Here is a 17,293-nt window from a genome sequence, read left to right as displayed (position 1 = left end):
TGGTAACACCGTGGGTGTACCAGTCGGTGTATGTGTTCCATCCTCTGCTTTTCATACCTAAGGTACTGAGAATTATAAGACGTAGAGGAGTAAGAACTATACTCATGGCTCCGGATTGGCCAAGAAGGACTTGGTACCCGGAACTTCAAGAGATGCTCACAGAGGACTTATGGCCTCTGCCGCTAAGAAGGGACTTGTTTCAGCAAGTACCATGTCTGTTCCAAGACTTACCGCAGCTGCGTTTGACGGCATGGCGGTGGAACGCCGGATCCTAAGGGAAAAGGCATTCAGGAAGAGGTCATTCCTACCCTGGTCAAAGCCAGAAAGGAGGTGACCGCACAACATTATCACCACATGTGGCGAAAATATGTTGCGTGGTGTGAGGCCAGGAAGGCCCCACGAAGAAATTTCAACTCGGTCGATTCCTGCATTTCTTGCAAACAGGAGTGTCTATGGGCCTCAAATTGGGGTCCATTAAGGTTCAAATTTCGGCCCTGTCGATTTTTCTTCCAGAAAGAATTGGCTTCAGTTCCTGAAGTCCAGAAGTTTGTCAAGGGAGTATTGCATATACAACCCCCTTTTTGTGCCTCCAGTGGCACTGTGGGATCTCAACGTAGTTCTGGGATTCCTCAAAACACATTGGTTTAAAACCAGTCAAATCTGTGGATTTGAAGCATCTCACATGAAAAGTGAACATGCTCTTGGACCTGGCCTGGACCAGGCGAGTGTCAAATTGGTGGTTTTTTTCTCAAAAAAGCCCATATCTGTTTGTCCATTCGGACAGGGCAGAGCTGCGGACTCGTCCCCAGTTCTCTCCCTAAGGTGGTGTCAGTGTTTCACCTGAACCAGCTTATTGTGGTGTCTTGCGCCTACTAGGGACTTGGAGGACTTCAAGTTGCTAGATGTGGTCAGGGCCCTGAAAATATAGGTTCCAGGACGGCTGGAGTCAGGAAAACTGACTTGCTGTTATCCTGTATGCACCCAACAAACTGGGTGCTCTTGCTTTTAAGCAGACTTTTGCTAGTTGGATGTGTAATACAATTCAGCTTGCACATTCTGTGGCAGGCCTGCCACAGCCAAAATATGTAAATGCCCATTCCACAAGGAAGGTGGGCTCATCTTGGGCGGCTGCCCGAGGGGTCTCGGCTTTACAACTTTGCCGAGCGGCTATTTAGTCAGGGGCAAACACGTTTGTAAAATCCTACAAATTTGATACCCTGGCTAAGGAGGACCTGGAGTTCTCTCATTCGGTGCTGCAGAGTCATCCGCACTCTCCCGCCCGTTTGGGAGTTTTGGTATAATCCCCATGGTCCTTTCAGGAACCCCAGCATCCACTAGGACGATAGAGAAAATAAGAATTTACTTACCGATAATTCTATTTCTCGGAGTCCGTAGTGGATGCTGGGCGCCCATCCCAAGTGCGGATTATCTGCATTACTTGTACATAGTTACAAAAATCGGGTTATTATTGTTGTGAGCCATCTTTTCAGAGGCTCCGCTGTTATCATACTGTTAACTGGGTTCAGATCACAGGTTGTACAGTGTGATTGGTGTGGCTGGTATGAGTCTTACCCGGGATTCATAAATCCTTCCTTATTGTGTACGCTCGTCCGGGCACAGTACCTAACTGAGGCTTGGAGGAGGGTCATAGGGGGAGGAGCCAGTGCACACCACCTGATCCTAAAGCTTTACTTTTTGTGCCCTGTCTCCTGCGGAGCCGCTATTCCCCATGGTCCTTTCAGGAACCCCAGCATCCACTACGGACTCCGAGAAATAGAATTATCGGTAAGTAAATTCTTATTATTTCCCTCAGACCCCTCGGGGTCGCAAGAATGTTATTTTGCCCGGTTACTACTCCCTGTTGTCGACGAATACTATGTCTTATGTCGACCATAATGTTTCCGGGTTAGATCCATAACATTGGCATTCAGAACACATTGATGTCACTAGGGACCCTGCTGTTCCTGACAAAATACATATACATATATGTATGATGTATATCTAAAATATGTGTGTATATGTGTATTTAAATATGTATATTCATATTACGATTTCTAATGAAGGCTGAAGTAAAGTTATTCCTTCTCATGTGCTGGTCGCTCTGTTGATAAAGCTCTAGGTCAGCCGTGACGAGATGGTCTCAAATCCTCAGGAGGAGTCCGAGTGTTTATTCTTTTCCCGCCGTGGATAGAATAAAGTGAAAGTCAACCCCTGGTCTGCACGGGGCCGTGTCATAAAGGATCGTATACAGGAAGCTAAGTGATATCTTAATTATATGTTTTGATAATATTTGCATTACATGGGGGAGTGCTTACATTCAGAAATGGTCGGTTACCTTGGCATCCGATATAATTACCCTAGAGAGAGAGGGTATATTCCTTAAGTTGGGTCTTCTCTAGAACATTGCAGCATGCTGCCGTGCGACAACGAGAGGTATGGGCCTCTTGGGTGCGCGGGCCACTTCCATGGCCCTCTCGATTAGGAGGGCGTGGTGGATTCATCAAGGGCATGCGGAGGCTGGCTCCGAGGAATACTGGAGTATCTTCCCTAGGAAGGTGTAACCTGGTTTGGGGATGGCTTTGTTAAGTTGATCTCGGCAGATACCACTGGTAAGTCTACCTTCTTGAGCTATGTCCCTCACAACGGTTGGTGACACATTTTTTGTAGGATGCAGTCATTTTGACCAGTTGGATACCGTTTTTTCCCCTTCTTTGCAGGTAGAGGAAGGTGATAAGGTAAGAGGTCTGCAGACTTTTCAAGTTCGCAGAAGCAGATATCGTCCTCTGTTCTACCACATCCACCGCATTCCCACATTGCTTCAGGCTAGGAAAGGAGTAATGGCGAAGCTTTTTCACCGTATTTGGAGGAAGTATGTGTCTTGGTGTGAATACAAGAAGGCTCCTACGGAAAAATTTCAGCTGGGTCGTATTCTCCATTTTTTGCAAGCAGGTGTGGATGCATGCCTAAAGTTAGGCTCCATTAAAGTGCAGATTTCGGCCTTATCAATTTTCTTTCAAAAAGAATTGGCCACCCTTCCAGAAGTTCAGACTTTTGTGAAAGGAGTACTGCACATCCAACCTCCATTTGTGCCCCCAGTGGCACCATGGGACCTTAACGTGGTGTTGCAGTTTCTTATGTCAAACTGGTTGGAATCTTTACGAAAGGTTGAGTTAAAATTTCTCACTTGGAAAGTGGTCATGCTGTGCCCTTGGCGTCCGCAAGGCGGGTGTCGGAATTAGCGGCCTTGTCTCACAAGAGCCCTATTTGATCTTCCATGTGGATAGAGCGGAATTGAGAACTCGGCTACAATTTCTGCCAAAAGTGGTTTCTGCGTTTCACATGAACCAACCTATTGTGGTATGTCACTCACCATGTTTAAACAATAAATTCTTTCCTCGAAATGTCTGTCTCCCTGGGCACAGTTCTCTAACTGGAGTCTAGAGGAGGGGCATAGAGGGAGGAGCCAGTTCACACCCATTCAAAGTCTTATAGTGTGCCCATGTCTCCTGCGGATCCCGTCTATACCCCATGGTCCTTTTGGAGTCCCCAGCATCCTCTACGGACTAAGAGAAAAGGATTTACCAGTAGGTATTAAAATCCTATTTTTTCTGTACCCTTCCCCAGATTTGTGCCTCGAGACAATCCTGTCTCAGAGGTCTATAGACAATTCCTTTGCCTTCATGCTTGGTTTGTGCTCAGACATGCCCTGTCAAGTGTGGGACCTTATATAGACAGGTGTGTGTCTTTCCAAATCATGTCCAATCAACTGAATTTACCACAGGTGGACTCCCAATTAAGCTGTAGGAACATCATGGATAATCAGGGGAAACAGGATGCACCTGAGCTCAATTTTGAGCTTCATGGCAAAAGCTGTGAATACTTATGTACATGTGATTTTCTTAAAAATATAATAAAAACTAATACATTTTCCAAAATATCAAAAAACATTTTTTTCACATTGTCATTATGGTGTATTGTGTGTAGAATTTTGAGAGAAAAAAAATGAATTTATTCCAGTTTGGAATAAGGCTGTAACATAAAATGTGGAAAAAGTGAAGCGCTGTGAATACTTTCTGGATGTACTGAGAGAGGGTATGCACAAGATCACTTGTACATAAACCATACTATTTATTAGATCAGTGTGTACCCAGCCTTAAATGTCCAGTATGATCTTATCCTCATTGTGTCTACTGCCTGTTACATGCCCAGTACTATTACTGTGCCAATTCCGTATCTCATTCTTACTGTAGACTATGTTGAATTTCATTATTGTTTAACACTTGTAATTTAACAGTTTAAAACAAAAGTACCATTGACAGATGAAGCTGGTTAATGTCAACATGATCAATTTAGTTCACATTAATTGGACATTTATGTTTTACTAAAAATTCAATTGCAATCTCCTACTAGATGGCTACCAGATTTTTGAAACGCCTTCGTCCCTCCACACTGAAAGAGCAAAGAGGTCCTGGTCCCCCTGAAGAACCACCAGAGACTGCAGACTTGGTGGATGATCCTGAAGGACTATCTGTGCGATTGAGCGGCACCCTCAGTTTGAGTGAAGACAGTCTAGGCTCTGGGGAGAGTGATGGAACTGGTACTAAATAAATGGACACTAATGGGTAGGGCAAAGGGGAACTATACAGAAGTAAGCTTAACATAGTGGCTACAAGGCAGTGTCTGAAGTGTGAATTGAAATCTGTATAATACTTCTGCTGCGTAAGTCCTATAGTATTTAAAAACAGCTTTCCTGCTGTACCCATTCCAAGTACACACAAATGTATCCTAGTATTACATCCTAATTTAGGCATCCCCTGGCTTGCGTTCCCCTCTCCTCTTCCCCATCAATTTTCGTGTATCAACCCTCCATGCACTCCTATCATTTTACACTTGACTGCAACTAAACTCCAGCTCATTCTCCAACCTCCCCCTCCATTGCCTCATCATCCATTTTCACCTATCCATTTAATTCCCCTCAATATGGATTTTAATTTTATACTTCATCTTTCGTACCATCTATTTATTCCCCAGGCTTTATATCGTTTGTATACTACTGCTAGCCGCGTTTTAGGTCTTTGTTGTTTATATTTTACACATAAAAAAGGCTTTCCAGACTTATACTGCCACACTTATAAGAACTTGGTTTTCTGCAGATGTTAAAGCCACAGAAGAGCTGAATACCAGCCCCCTTCTCACCAAGCAACAGCGAGAGATGTGGGCAAGTACACATGGGCACCGTGTGCCTATCAGGCTGACATTTGAGGTGACAGAAGCAAATGTGGTGCGGGATGTCCATGCCAAATATGTAGTAAGTACTAGAGGAAGGATGTGAAAGTGACACATGGTCAAACAGCATGTTTGCAATATTTGTAAGTGAAAAGAGTTAACACAATGTATGCAGGATGTAAAAGTAAACGTAATTTCTCTGACGTCCTAGTGGATGCTGGGAACTCAGTAAGGACCATGGGGAATAGACGGGCTCCGCAGGAGACTGGGCACTCTAAAAGAAAGATTAGGTACTATATCTGGTGTGCACTGGCTCCTCCCTCTATGCCCCTCCTCCAGACCTCAGTTAGTATCTGTGCCCGGCCAGAGCTGGGTGCTCCTAGTGGGCTCTCCTGAGCTTGCTAGAAAGAAAGTATTTGTTAGGTTTTTTATTTTTTAGTGAGATCTGCTGGCAACAGACTCACTGCTACGTGGGACTGAGGGGAGAGAAGCAAACCTACCTGCGTGCAGCTAGCTTGTGCTTCTTAGGCTACTGGACACCATTAGCTCCAGAGGGTTCGAACACAGGGCCTGACCTCGATCGTCCGTTCCCGGAGCCGCGCCGCTGTCCCCCTTGCAGAGCCAGAAGACAGTAGAAGGAGATGAAATCGGCGGCAGAAGACTCCGGTCTTCATTAAGGTAGCGCACAGCACTGCAACTGTGCGCCATTGCTCCCACAGCACACCACACACTCCGGTCACTGTAGGGTGCAGGGCGCTGGGGGGCGGCGCCCTGGGCAGCAATTATATTACCTTTTGGCTAAATATACACATAATACAGTCAGCTAACTGTATATGTGTAAAAACCCCCGCCATTAAGTTAAAGAAAACGCGGGACAGAAGCCCGCCGCTGAGGGGGCGGGGCCTTCTTCCTCAGCACACCAGCGCCATTTTCCCTTCACAGCTCCGCTGGAAGCACGCTCCCCAGGCTCTCCCCTGCAGTATCCAGGTACAAGACAAGTTAAAAAGAGAGGGGGGGGCACATAAATTTAGGCGCAAATCGATAAAAACAAGCAGCTATTGGGAAAATCACTTATTAGCAGTGTAAATCCCTGTGTTATATAGCGCTGTGGTGTGTACTGGCATACTCTCTCTCTGTCTCCCCAAAGGACTTTGTGGGGGGCAGATACATGTGGTTTCGCCCCCGACGGGGCAGACACCTGATTGGATGGATATGTGGAAGGTCTTAACCGACAGTGTCAACTCCTTACATAAAAGGTTTGATGACGCAGCAGCCTTGGGACAGCCGGGGTCTCAGCCCGCGCCTGCCCAGGCGACTCAGAAGCAGTCAGGGGCTCATAAACGCCTGCTAGCTCTGATGGTAGACACAGATGTCGACACGGAGTCTGACTCCAGTGTGGATGAGACAAATGTACAGTCTACAAAAGCCATCCGATGCATGATTACTGCAATGAAAGATGTATTGCACATTTCTGATATTAACCCGGTTACCACCAAAAGGGGTATTATGTTTGGGGAGAAAAAGCAGCCAGTGACTTTTCCCCCATCTGATGAAATAAATGATTTGTGTGAAGAAGCATGGAGTTCCCCTGATAAGAAACTAGTGATTTCTAAGAGGTTACTGATGGCGTACCCTTTCCCGCCAACGAATAGGTTACGTTGGGAAACATCCCCTAGGGTGGACAAGGCGCTAACACGCTTATCTAAAAGGGTGGCACTGCAGTCTCAGGATACAGCCGCCCTAAAGGATCCTGCGGATAGAAAGCAGGAAGCTATCCTGAAGTCTGTGTATACACACTCTGGTACTCTACTGAGACCTGCTATTGCTTCAGCCTGGATGTGTAGTGCTGCAGCAGCATGGACTGATACCCTGTCAGACAACATTGATTCCCTCGACAGGGATACTATTTTGCTAACCATTGAACATATAAAAGACGTCGTCTTATATATGCGGGATGCACAGAGGGACATTTGCCTGCTGGCATCTAGAATTAATGCAATGTCCATTTCTGCCAGGAGAGTATTATGGACTCGGCAGTGGACAGGTGATGCAGATTCTAAAAAACACATGGAGGTTTTGCCTTATAAGGGTGAGGAACTATTTGGGGACGGTCTCTCGGACCTCGTATCCACAGCAACTGCTGGGAAGTCGACTTTTTTGCCTCAGGTTCCCTCACAGCCTAAGAAAGCACCGTATTATCAAATGCAGTCCTTTCGGCCTCAGAAAGGCAAGCGGGTCAGAGGAGCATCCTTTCTGGCTAGAGGCAAGGGTAGAGGAAGGAAGTTGCACCAGGCAGCCAGTTCCCAGGAACAAAAATTCTCCCCTGCTTCCACTAAGTCCACCACATGACGTTGGGGCTCCACAGGCGGAGCCAGGTGCGGTGGGGGCGTGTCTCTGAAACTTCAGCAACCAGTGGGTTCTCTCACAAGTGGATCTATGGGTTGTACAAATTGTATCTCAGGGATACAAGCTGGAGTTCGAGGCGACTCCCCCTCGCCGTTACCTCAAGTCAGCCTTGCCAGCTGCTCCCAGGGAAAGGGAGGTAGTACTGGCGGCAATTCACAAGCTGTACCTCCAGCAGGTGATAATCAAGGTCCCCCTCCTTCAACAGGGCAGGGGTTACTATTCCACAATGTTTGTGGTACCGAAACCGGACGGTTCGGTGAGACCCATCCTGAATTTAAAATCCTTGAACACTTATATAAAGAAGTTCAAGTTCAAAATGGAATCGCTCAGGGCGGTTATTGCAAGCCTGGAAGGGGGATTTTATGGTGTCGCTGGACATCAAGGATGCTTACTTGCATGTCCCCATTTACCCACCTCACCAGGAGTACCTCAGATTTGTGGTACAGGACTGTCATTACCAATTACAGACATTGCCCCGTTTGGTCTCTCCACGGCTCCGAGAATATTTGCCAAGGTAATGGCCGAAATGATGATACTCCTTCGAAGAAAGGGAGTTATAATTATCCCGTACTTGGACGATCTCCTCATAAAGGCGAGGTCCAAAGAGCAGTTGTTGGTCAGCGTAGCACTCTCTCAGGAAGTGTTGCAACAGCACAGCTGGATTCTGAATATCCAAAAGTCGCAGTTGATCCCTACGACGCGTCTGATTTTCCTGGGAATGATTCTGGACACAGAACAGAAGAAGGTGTTTCTCCCGGAGGAGAAGGCCCAGGAATTGTCATCTCTGGTCAGGGACCTCCTGAAACCAAAACATGTGTCGGTGCATCACTGCACGCGAGTTCTGGGAAAGATGGTGGCTTCTTACGAAGCAATTCCCTTCGGCAGGTTCCATGCAAGGATCTTTCAGTGGGATCTGTTGGACAAGTGGTCCGGATCGCATCTTCAGATGCATCGGTTGATAACCCTGTCCCCAAGGGCCAGGGTGTCTCTGCTGTGGTGGCTGCAGAGTGCTCATCTTCTCGAGGGACGCAGGTTCGGCATACAGGACTGGATCCTGGTGACCACGGATGCAAGCCTCCGAGGATGGGGGGCAGTCACTCAGGGAAGAAACTTCCAGGGGTCAAGTCTGGAGACTTCTCTACACATAAATATATTGGAACTAAGGGCCATCTACAATGCCCTGAGTCAAGCAGAGCCCCTGCTTCGAAACCAATCTGTACTGATTCAGTCAGACAACATCACGGCGGTCGCCAATGTAAACCGCCAGGGCGGCACAAGAAGCAGGATGGCAATGGCAGAAGCCACAAGGATTCTTCGATGGGCGGAGAATCACGTGCTAGCACTGTCAGCAGTGTTCATTCCGGGAGTGGACAACTGGGAAGCAGACTTCCTCAGCAGGCACGACCTCCACCCGGGAGAGTGGGGACTTCATCAAGAAGTCTTCACACAGATTGTAAATCGTTGGGAACTGCCACAGGTGGACATGATGGCGTCCCGCCTCAACAAAAAGCTAAAAAAATATTGCGCCAGGTCACGGGACCCTCAGGCGATAGCTGCACCGTGGGTGTACCAGTCGGTTTATGTGTTCCCTCCTCTTCCTCTCATACCCAAGGTACTGAGGATAGTAAGAAAGAGAGGAGTAAGAACTATACTCATCGTTCCGGATTGGCCAAGAAGAACTTGGTACCCAGAACTACAAGAAATGATCTCAGAGGACCCATGGCCTCTGCCTCTCAGACAGGACCTGTTACAGCAGGGGCCCTGTCTGTTCCAAGACTTACCGCGTCTGCGTTTGACGGCATGGCGGTTGAACGCCGGATCCTAGCGGATAAGGGCATTCAGGATGAAGTTATTCCTACGCTGCTAAAAGGCTAGGAAAGACGTGACAGCAAAACATTATCACCGTATATGGCGAAAATATGTTGCTTGGTGTGAGGCCAGGAAGGCCCCTACAGAGGAATTCCAGCTGGGTCGATTCCTGCACTTCCTACAGTCAGGAGTGACTATGGGCCTAAAATTAGGATCCATAAAGGTCCAGATTTCGGCCCTATCTAATTTCTTTCAAAAAGAACTGGCTTCACTGCCTGAAGTTCAGACGTTTGTTACGGGAGTGCTGCATATTCAGCCCCCTTTTGTGCCTCCAGTGGCACCTTGAGATCTTAACGTTGTGTTGGATTTCCTGAAATCACACTGGTTTGAGCCATTTAAGACCGTGGAGCTAAAGTATCTCACGCGGAAGGTGGTCATGCTGTTGGCCTTGGCTTCAGCTAGGCGTGTGTCAGAATTGGCGGCTTTGTCATGTAAAAGCCCGTATCTGATCTTCCATATGGACAGGGCAGAGTTGAGGACTCGTCCCCAATTTCTCCCTAAGGTGGTATCAGCGTTTCATTTGAACCAGCCTATTGTGGTGCCTGCGGCTACTCGGGACTTGGAGGACTCCAGGTTACTTGATGTAGTCAGGGCTTTGAAAATCTATGTAGCCAGGACGGCTGGAGTCAGGAAAACTGACTCGCTGTTTATCCTGCATGCACCCAACAAACTGGGTGCTCCGGCTTCAAAGCAAACTATTGCGCGCTGGATCTGTAACACGATTCAGCAAGCTCATTCTGCGGCAGGGTTACCGCATCCTAAATCAGTAAAAGCCCATTCCACAAGGAAGGTGGGCTCTTCTTGGGCGGCTGCCCGAGGGGTCTCGGCTTTACAGCTTTGCCGAGCTGCTACTTGGTCGGGTTCAAACACATTTGCTAAGTTCTACAAGTTTGATACCCTGGCTGAGGAGGACCTTGCCTTTGCTCATTCGGTGCTGCAGAGTCATCCGCACTCTCCCGCCCGTTTGGGAGCTTTGGTATAATCCCCATGGTCCTTACGGAGTTCCCAGCATCCACTAGGATGTCAGAGAAAATAAGAATTTACTCACCGGTAATTCTATTTCTCGTAGTCCGTAGTGGATGCTGGGCTCCCGTCCCAAGTGCGGACTCTCTGCAATACATGTACATAGTTATTGCTTAACTAAAGGGTTATTGTTATGAGCCATCTGTTACTGAGGCTCAGTTGTTGTTCATACTGTTAACTGGGTATGGTTATCACAAGTTGTACAGTGTGATTGGTGTGGCTGGTATGAGTCTTACCCTGGATTCCAAATCCTTTCCTTGTTGTGTCAGCTCTTCCGGGCACAGTTTCCTTAACTGAGGTCTGGAGGAGGGTCATAGAGGGAGGAGCCAGTGCACACCAGATAGTACCTAATCTTTCTTTTAGAGTGCCCAGTCTCCTGCGGAGCCCGTCTATTCCCCATGGTCCTTACGGAGTTCCCAGCATCCACTACGGACTACGAGAAATAGAATTACCGGTGAGTAAATTCTTATTATTTATGCACAATTACTAATAATTTGATAAGATATATATGTATATATATATATTTTCAAAAAACTGCATCAGTTTGGCATGACATGCTGCAGGGCATTGTGCATATTGGCCAAGTACAGTACTGCTGACATGACAACGTGCAATGCAGGCAGGAAGTGATGTGCTGTTCCAAAATGGTACATCACGTCCATGTCGTGAATTTCATTCCCCCTTTGACTTTTATGATGAAGTTGTAGGAAAAATGTCCTTCTGACAACTCTTCCATGAAGATAATTTTTGGGTTGTCATTGCCCTGCTGTCCCTGTAACACATTCACATATAACAGCACCAGATGTGTCGGATAACCAAAAAGTGGTATACATATAGAAGATTACAGACAGTCACCGTAATTGGTTATCTACCACTTTTTGGATACGAGTACTACTTTTAGATCTTAAGGGTGATTATCTATAATCTTTTATTTGTGTACCACTTTTTGGTTATCGGACACATCGGGTGCTGTTCTGTGTGAATGTGTATTTTATGAAAAGATTTTCTGCACTTCATTGTTTCTGCACTGTTCAATCTGTTAAGTGCCCTGAGTCTTATTGGAGAAGGAGCACTATATAAATACAATTATAATGATGTTGTAATTAGGTGATGTTTAGTAATGTCAGTGTTGTCATCAAGAGGTGTGTGTGTGATGAGTAAGTATGGGAAATAACAGAAGTGTTTGGAGGCTGTAGATGTGTGTTATGCCAGAACTTTCTGGAAAGTACATCACTGACACTGGTGGGGGTGGGCATACTTCATACCAACTGTCATCACACGGTAACCTGATTACACCATTTTTATTATTCTTCACCACTTACCTGGCATGGTCACATGGGATGTGACCACAGACAGCTGGCCATTTGCCGATACGGTCACATCCCAGTTCAGTGTGTCTGCTGCTGTGTTCCCCATTGCTTTCAGAACGGGCCTCCTTCTTTGGCCCCCAGTTAGGAATATCGCATTCTGTGACCACAGACAACACACCCCAGAATGATGTGCAAACGGCATTCTGGGGCATATGCGGCAAAGAGCAGAACCTAGTCATGGATAGGCTGATCTCTGCAAGTTGAGATCAGCTACAGCAAGGTTGGGGGGCTACAGATACAGTGAGGGCTCCAGATACTGCAGGCACAGTGGGGAGAGATATTCCTTGTTCATTTATTTATTTTGTTGAAGTATATACATTTTTTAAAACATGTTCTAAACTTATTTAAATATTATAAAACAATTTCTGGGTGTTTTTTTTTTTTGGGGAAAAAAAGCTTTTAAGTGGTCAAATTATAAATATATAGACGTTTACGGTATCAGTCAGCTGGTTAGAGGAACTGCATAGTTATTAGTAGACTCAATATACTGAGAAGTTAGAAGGTTTACAGTGGTGAATCAACCTGGAATTCTCATAACTTGGTTTATTATGAGGCCTAACAGGCCAAGCCGGTTTGAAGGCCTTAAAAATAAATAAATAAATAAATCATGAATACATTGGAAGGATGCCCAAAGCTTTGCACAATCCACTGTAACTGGAATAAGATTGAAAATGTTTTACATTATGTTCGACCCTTGGGGTAACTACTTTTCATTTTATTAAATTGACTAACTATACATACACTAGTGTAGAGAGTTATGCATGCCTTTTCTGCACTCATTTATACATCTGTTTTGGAAACATTACCCTGGCTGAGCTTGAATAGCCTAATGGCAGTACATAAAGGCTATTTATGGAAGACCCTCTATATGGATCAGAACCCTGTAATATGATGAGGAGACAACCACGTTTGTACATTCTGTAAACTACCCCTGTTGCATTAAAGTCTTCATCAGTGCCCACTGCATATAAGACTGCAGGGGAAATGAAATCGTTGCTGTGCAGTAACATGACGCCTGAGCAGATAGATTCCATCTTCACTGCACATTCAGTTATTGTCTAGCAACAGCGTCCTCCAAGGCTTCTGTAGGACTTTCAAAACCTAGCAGGTTAGAAATGTGGACGCCAATATGAATGGTCCTACTATCTACCATTCTTTCTGCTCATTAAAATAATGTAAATGGCTTGTGGGTTCTTTATAAACTAATGCTGTACCCCTGAAAAGGTAGTTATTCTGCTAAATCCAGTTAGTAAAAAGGATGGCCTCTTTGATACAAAAACAATTGTCATCCAAACCCAGGAGATCATATATATTGTTTTACATTTTGCAAACTTCTATGTGCTTTTTCATTGTATGAACACCCACCCTTCTCTCTTTCCTCCCAGATGTACACCATTTACCTTCTGCAGTCAGGGCGGTATGACCCCTCACCTGCCTATATCACCTGTCGATACTCTGATCTGGAGCGCCTGAGAAGAAGCCTGCGCTCCCACTACCCTGAGGAAATGAGCATGGTCTCATTTCCTCACAAACGCCTACACAAGAACTTCACAGCAGAGACCATAGCAAAGCGCAGTCGTGCCTTTGAGCAGTTCCTCTGCCACGTATCCTCACTGCCTATACTGCGACACTCACCGCAATTCCTGGGGTTCTTCTATTTACGTGACATGCAGCGAGCACAGCAGTTTATGCGCACAGTCTTGTACAGTTTAGCATTACCCATATGGACAAACTGCTGGCACCTTCAGGAAAAGCTTTGTCCTCCAGGTCCTTCTACTCACCAGTTGCTTGTGCTTGCGGGCCTAGTGATTTGTCACCAAGAAATGGATATGCTGGCAGATGCACAAGCGTTCAGTGAACGGGCCATAGTGCATTTGCAAGCGGCACAGGAGCAATACGTGTCTCTGCTAATTCCGTTCCTGCAGGCACACATCCAGTTATCTTGGAGAGTGGGGATAGATAAGAGGGACTCTGAAGCTGCATTGCTAAAGCTGCAGGACAATGGACACAATACGCACAGCACACCCACTCTGAAAGAGTTTCTTCTTACAGAGACTATAAGTTGAGTAAATAATTAAAAAGCAGCTTATACATTATATGCACTATTCCTCTTTTTATATTTTATGGGAAACTTTTTACCAGTATATTGTGAATATCTCTGTGCATGGTGTGTGTGATAAAGTATATGGAAGATAAAATAAAAGGCACTGTGTCCGTAACGTAAAGAAATCACTCAGCAAAGGTGAGGAAAAAGCAGCAGAGAATTCTGTACGCCTTACGGGCTATAATGGTGTTAGAGACTTTTAGGTAAGTAGAAGACTGCCACATATCACTACAGGTGGCACTCGTTAAACTAGCTGTCGGGATCCCGGCTTTCAGCATACCGGCGCCGGGATCCCGACAACTTTTCTCCCTCTTGGGGTGTCTACGACACCCCTGGAGGGAGAATAGATAGCGTAGCGCGTCAATGAGTCTGCAAGGGGCTCTATTGCGCTCACCCCGCTGCCGGCTGTTGGGATCCCGACGCCGGGATCCAGACAACTGGCAATTCGTAGTACACCCATCACTACAATACATTTCCAAAATCCAGTGCAAATAATTAAATAATGCTTTTATTTGTTGTAATTATTTTCAACTGTTGCATGTGAAGAATGACAGTATAAATTATGAAGCTGCATGAGAGGTTACAGATCTGGAATGCAATAACCACATCATGAATCAGAGATCAGAAGTCTGTATTGATTGGGCTGCTCTGCAAGTCTTCACAGCCTACTGGCGGTAGTACCTTGCCTCACACGGAAAACGCCTTCCTGCGCACATGTAACTGCAAGGACCCCGTCTCGTCTCCATAAGCGCCCATGTACTAGTCCACGGGAGTTGCCTGTGTGGAAAATAACAATGAATAAACTGCAACATAGAATAAAGCAATTTCATGAAAGTCTGCCATCTAACAAGGAATCGGGGGGAGTATTTTGTACATATATCTATCATGCAGCCTAGACATGCCTTTGTTCCACCCTATTCCAGAATGCACTACTCTTCACTTACCTGCCCAGTGGCTTTCACATTCATAAAGCATCCATTCATCAGCCCTGAAGGAAGCATGGAACCACATGGAATGGTCAAGAGAAGCGAGGAATTTCATTCTGTACTGAAGATGAGGCAGCTGTGCTGTTTCCAAGAAGGAATAATCTGAAATATAGGCAGCTACACAGCAGTGCAATCGCATGTCACCAGGACCTAAGGAACACGGGAAGAGATTAAGAGAAGGGAGAAAATCTATATTTATCAGTTAGATTTATATTCTTTTGATAAAAAAATTTCTACATAAAAAAACTAATTCAATTACATTTGATATGAATGACAAAACTGTATAATAAACTATTTTAAAAACTATAAAATGGACCAATTTCTATTAAATACTTCTGAGAATGTTGCATAGCTTGTATATAATGGTGATCTGCCTAGCAAATCGGGGTAGATTCTCTAAAGGTGCATACACGCGGTGAGATTCGTGCTAACCCCGATTCTCACTATGCGACGGGCTAGGTCGGTACCGCAAGAACATAATGACTGTGTTTGTGATACTGACTATGGGGGTCATTCCGAGTTGTTCGCTAGCTGCTTTTCGTTTGCTGCGCAGCGATCAGGCAAAAAAAGGCACTTCTGCGCATGCGGCGCAATGCGCACGTGCAACGTACTATTACAACGAACAATGTAGTTTCACACAAGGTCTAGCAAAACTTTTCAGTCACACTGCTCGCCGCAGAGTGATTGACAGGAAGAGGGCGTTTCTGGGTATCAACTGACCGTTTTCAGGGAGTGGTTGAAAAAACGCAGGCGTGCCAGGAAAAACGCAGGCGTGCCTGGGCAAACGCAGGGCGTGTTCGTGACGTCAAAACAGGAACTGAACAGTCTGAAGTGATCGCAAGCACCGAGTACGTCTGAAGCTACTCTGAAACTGCACAAAATTATTTTGTAGCCACTCTGCGATCCTTTCATTCGCACTTCTTCTAAGCTAAAATACACTCCCAGTGGGAGGCGGCATAGCGTTTGCACGGCTGCTAAAAACTGCTAGCGAGCGATCAACTTGGAATGACCACCTATGTGCGATTTTGGCTAAGTGTCAATTTTGACTATCTTTTCTACGCGATAGTCAAAATTGACTTGCCTGGACAATCTATCTAGGCTTGCAATGCCGACCGCGCATCGGGATCGCAAGGCGACTTTCACCTTGCTTTCTGCACTAACTTTTCTTACAATTTTGACTATATAGTCAAAATCATAAGAAAATATCTCACCGTGTGTACACACCATAAGGTTTGTAAAACAGACAGGTGGAGGTGTTGCCTACTGTATATCAACCAATCAGATTCTGTCTATCATTGTTTAGGATGCAATAGAGAAATGACAGCTAGAATTTGGTTGCTATGGGCAACATCTGCACTTTTCAATTTTAGAAGCTTTAGTAAATGTACCCAATGGTCTTTTTTTTGCATCATTACAAAAATAGCCAAAATATATACATTTTTGATGTCTAGCAGTTATTGTCAGCGAAATCCTACTAAATTCTACTTGTTGGAGTCAGGCATGCATCATGTTAACGTTACCTGATGTCTAACTGACCAGAATTGCACTCTAAAGCTAGGTACACACTATACAATTATTGAGCCGATTTGCCAATAATTGGAAGAACGACAAAAGTTATCGTATAGTGTGTACAAACAATTGTGTCGGCGTTTCGCCGATAATTCGGGAAAATCTTGCCCACACACATGAACAATCGATTTTCCGATCTATTGTCCAAAACCAAAAATATCTGCCACAATCTCCAGATACTGAGCAGTGTGTGCGCGTTCTCAATCTTCCCATATTTCCTATGTTTTCCTCTCACTACATCATCCTACTTGTGGCCGGACATATGCAAATGCAGTGTGCTGTGGCAGAAAATTGGTAACTTTAAAAAATAAATCTTTTAGTGTGTGGCTCAGATATCGGTGAGTACAAGTTCCCAAAAAACTGTCAGATTGTCAGGCTGTCCCAAAAAAAAAAATCTGACAGTGTGTACCTAGCTTTAGATCTTGTGTTTTTCTTGCAAGTACCGCATGAATTTCATGGAGTTGGAACACTAACAACATGTTTGCAGTAAAGCTTGCATTGGCAGGAGCATGGACTCATGTTCCTCCTGTTAGATTGGATCTCCCCATATAAGCCAGACCCCACGTAAGAAATATTGATTATTGTTTTATTATTGAAATCCACTCATAGAAAAATATGTGGGACTGTTAAAAGCCATCTCCCATCTGGTTCTGATATTGGCAAAATTGGACTTAAAAAAAAATAAAAAATTGTGCAATTAGTGCACTATTTTACAGCATTGCAGCAAGGGAACATAAATC

General features: G+C 45.3%; 2 protein-coding genes across 3 annotated transcripts in view; one reads left to right on the top strand and one right to left on the bottom strand.

Moving 5' to 3' along the window:
* The window catches only part of SNX21 (sorting nexin family member 21), a 49,134-nt gene extending 33,839 nt beyond the window's left edge, over window positions 1-15,295 (top strand). For both annotated transcript variants that reach the window (XM_063960483.1, XM_063960484.1), the window contains exons 2-4: window positions 4,411-4,597; window positions 5,154-5,308; window positions 13,280-15,295. In XM_063960483.1, coding sequence (XP_063816553.1) covers window positions 4,411-4,597; window positions 5,154-5,308; window positions 13,280-13,960 — 1,023 coding nt within the window. In that variant the 3' untranslated portion in view covers window positions 13,961-15,295. The remainder of the gene's footprint in view (window positions 1-4,410; window positions 4,598-5,153; window positions 5,309-13,279) is intronic.
* The window catches only part of ACOT8 (acyl-CoA thioesterase 8), a 114,841-nt gene continuing 112,036 nt past the window's right edge, over window positions 14,489-17,293 (bottom strand). Inside the window, exons 5-6 of the mRNA XM_063960485.1 lie at window positions 14,943-15,134; window positions 14,489-14,775 (exon numbers count right to left, since the gene is read on the bottom strand). Of these exons, the coding sequence (XP_063816555.1) occupies window positions 14,657-14,775; window positions 14,943-15,134 (311 nt within the window). The 3' untranslated portion in view covers window positions 14,489-14,656. The remainder of the gene's footprint in view (window positions 14,776-14,942; window positions 15,135-17,293) is intronic.

The sequence above is a fragment of the Pseudophryne corroboree genome, chromosome 3, assembly GCF_028390025.1.
Source record: "Pseudophryne corroboree isolate aPseCor3 chromosome 3, aPseCor3.hap2, whole genome shotgun sequence".
NCBI lineage: Eukaryota > Metazoa > Chordata > Amphibia > Anura > Myobatrachidae > Pseudophryne > Pseudophryne corroboree.
The sequence above is the reverse complement of the archived record's forward strand: the minus strand, read 5'-3'. Positions and strand labels throughout refer to the sequence as shown.